Here is a 749-nt window from a genome sequence, read left to right as displayed (position 1 = left end):
GGCTCAAGAGATCCTTCTGCCTCAGCCTCCCAAGTAGCTGGGACTGCAGGCACCTACGACCATACCTGGCTCATTTTTCTATTCTTAGTAGAGATAGAGTCTCACTCTTGGTCAGGCTGGTCTGCAACTCCTGAGCTCAAGCAATCCACCCACCCTAAGACTCCCAAAGTCTTAGGATTACAGGCATGAGCCACCACACCCACTTATACCATAAACTTTTAGAAGAGACACAGGAGAAAAACTTTATGATCTTAGGTTAAGCAAAAAGTTCTTGGACATGAAACCAACAATATGATACAGAAAAGAAATTCTTAATGATAAGTTAAGGTTTATTAAAATTAAAAACCTTTACATAAAACATTGTTAGTGAGTTATGTGTACCTCAGCTGGGAAGGACGCGTTGAGGTTGGCAACCCATCAAGGACAGTAACTACCATGGCTTCCAGTGCTTTGGCCAAACCTCAGATGTGTGGCCTCTTGGCCAGGCGCCTGCGGATTCATATCATTGGAGCATTTGTTGTCTCCCTGGGGGTTGCAGTTTTCTATAAGTTTGCTGTGGCTGAACCAAGAAAGAAGGCATATGCAGATTTCTACAGAAATTATGATTCTATGAAAGATTTTGAGGAGATGAGGAAGGCTGGTGTCTTTCAGAGCGTAAAATAATTTTGAAATACAAAGAATTTCTTTGGGCTGATTTACATAGACATTTGTCACTGACCTGTGTTCCTGAGCTATGAATATGAGTGATA

General features: G+C 41.9%; 1 protein-coding gene across 1 annotated transcript; it reads left to right on the top strand.

The window, feature by feature from the left end:
* Window positions 1–386: 386 nt before the first annotated feature.
* LOC111724885 (cytochrome c oxidase subunit 6C-like) lies at window positions 387–663 on the top strand. The gene has a single exon (XM_023512475.1). The coding sequence runs from the start codon at window positions 436–438 to the stop codon at window positions 661–663; it is 228 nt and encodes a 75-aa protein (XP_023368243.1). The 5' UTR covers window positions 387–435.
* Window positions 664–749: the final 86 nt, after the last annotated feature.

Source organism: Otolemur garnettii, unplaced genomic scaffold, assembly GCF_000181295.1.
Source record: "Otolemur garnettii isolate 467f Iridium unplaced genomic scaffold, OtoGar3 scaffold00028, whole genome shotgun sequence".
Lineage (NCBI taxonomy): Eukaryota > Metazoa > Chordata > Mammalia > Primates > Galagidae > Otolemur > Otolemur garnettii.
Note: the sequence above shows the minus strand (reverse complement) of the source record. Positions and strands in the feature narration are given on the sequence as shown.

Coding starts and splice junctions, on each gene's coding strand:
- LOC111724885 (XM_023512475.1), top strand. CDS start 436: ATGGCTTCCAGTGCTTTGGCCAAACCTCAGATGTGTGGCCTCTTGGCC.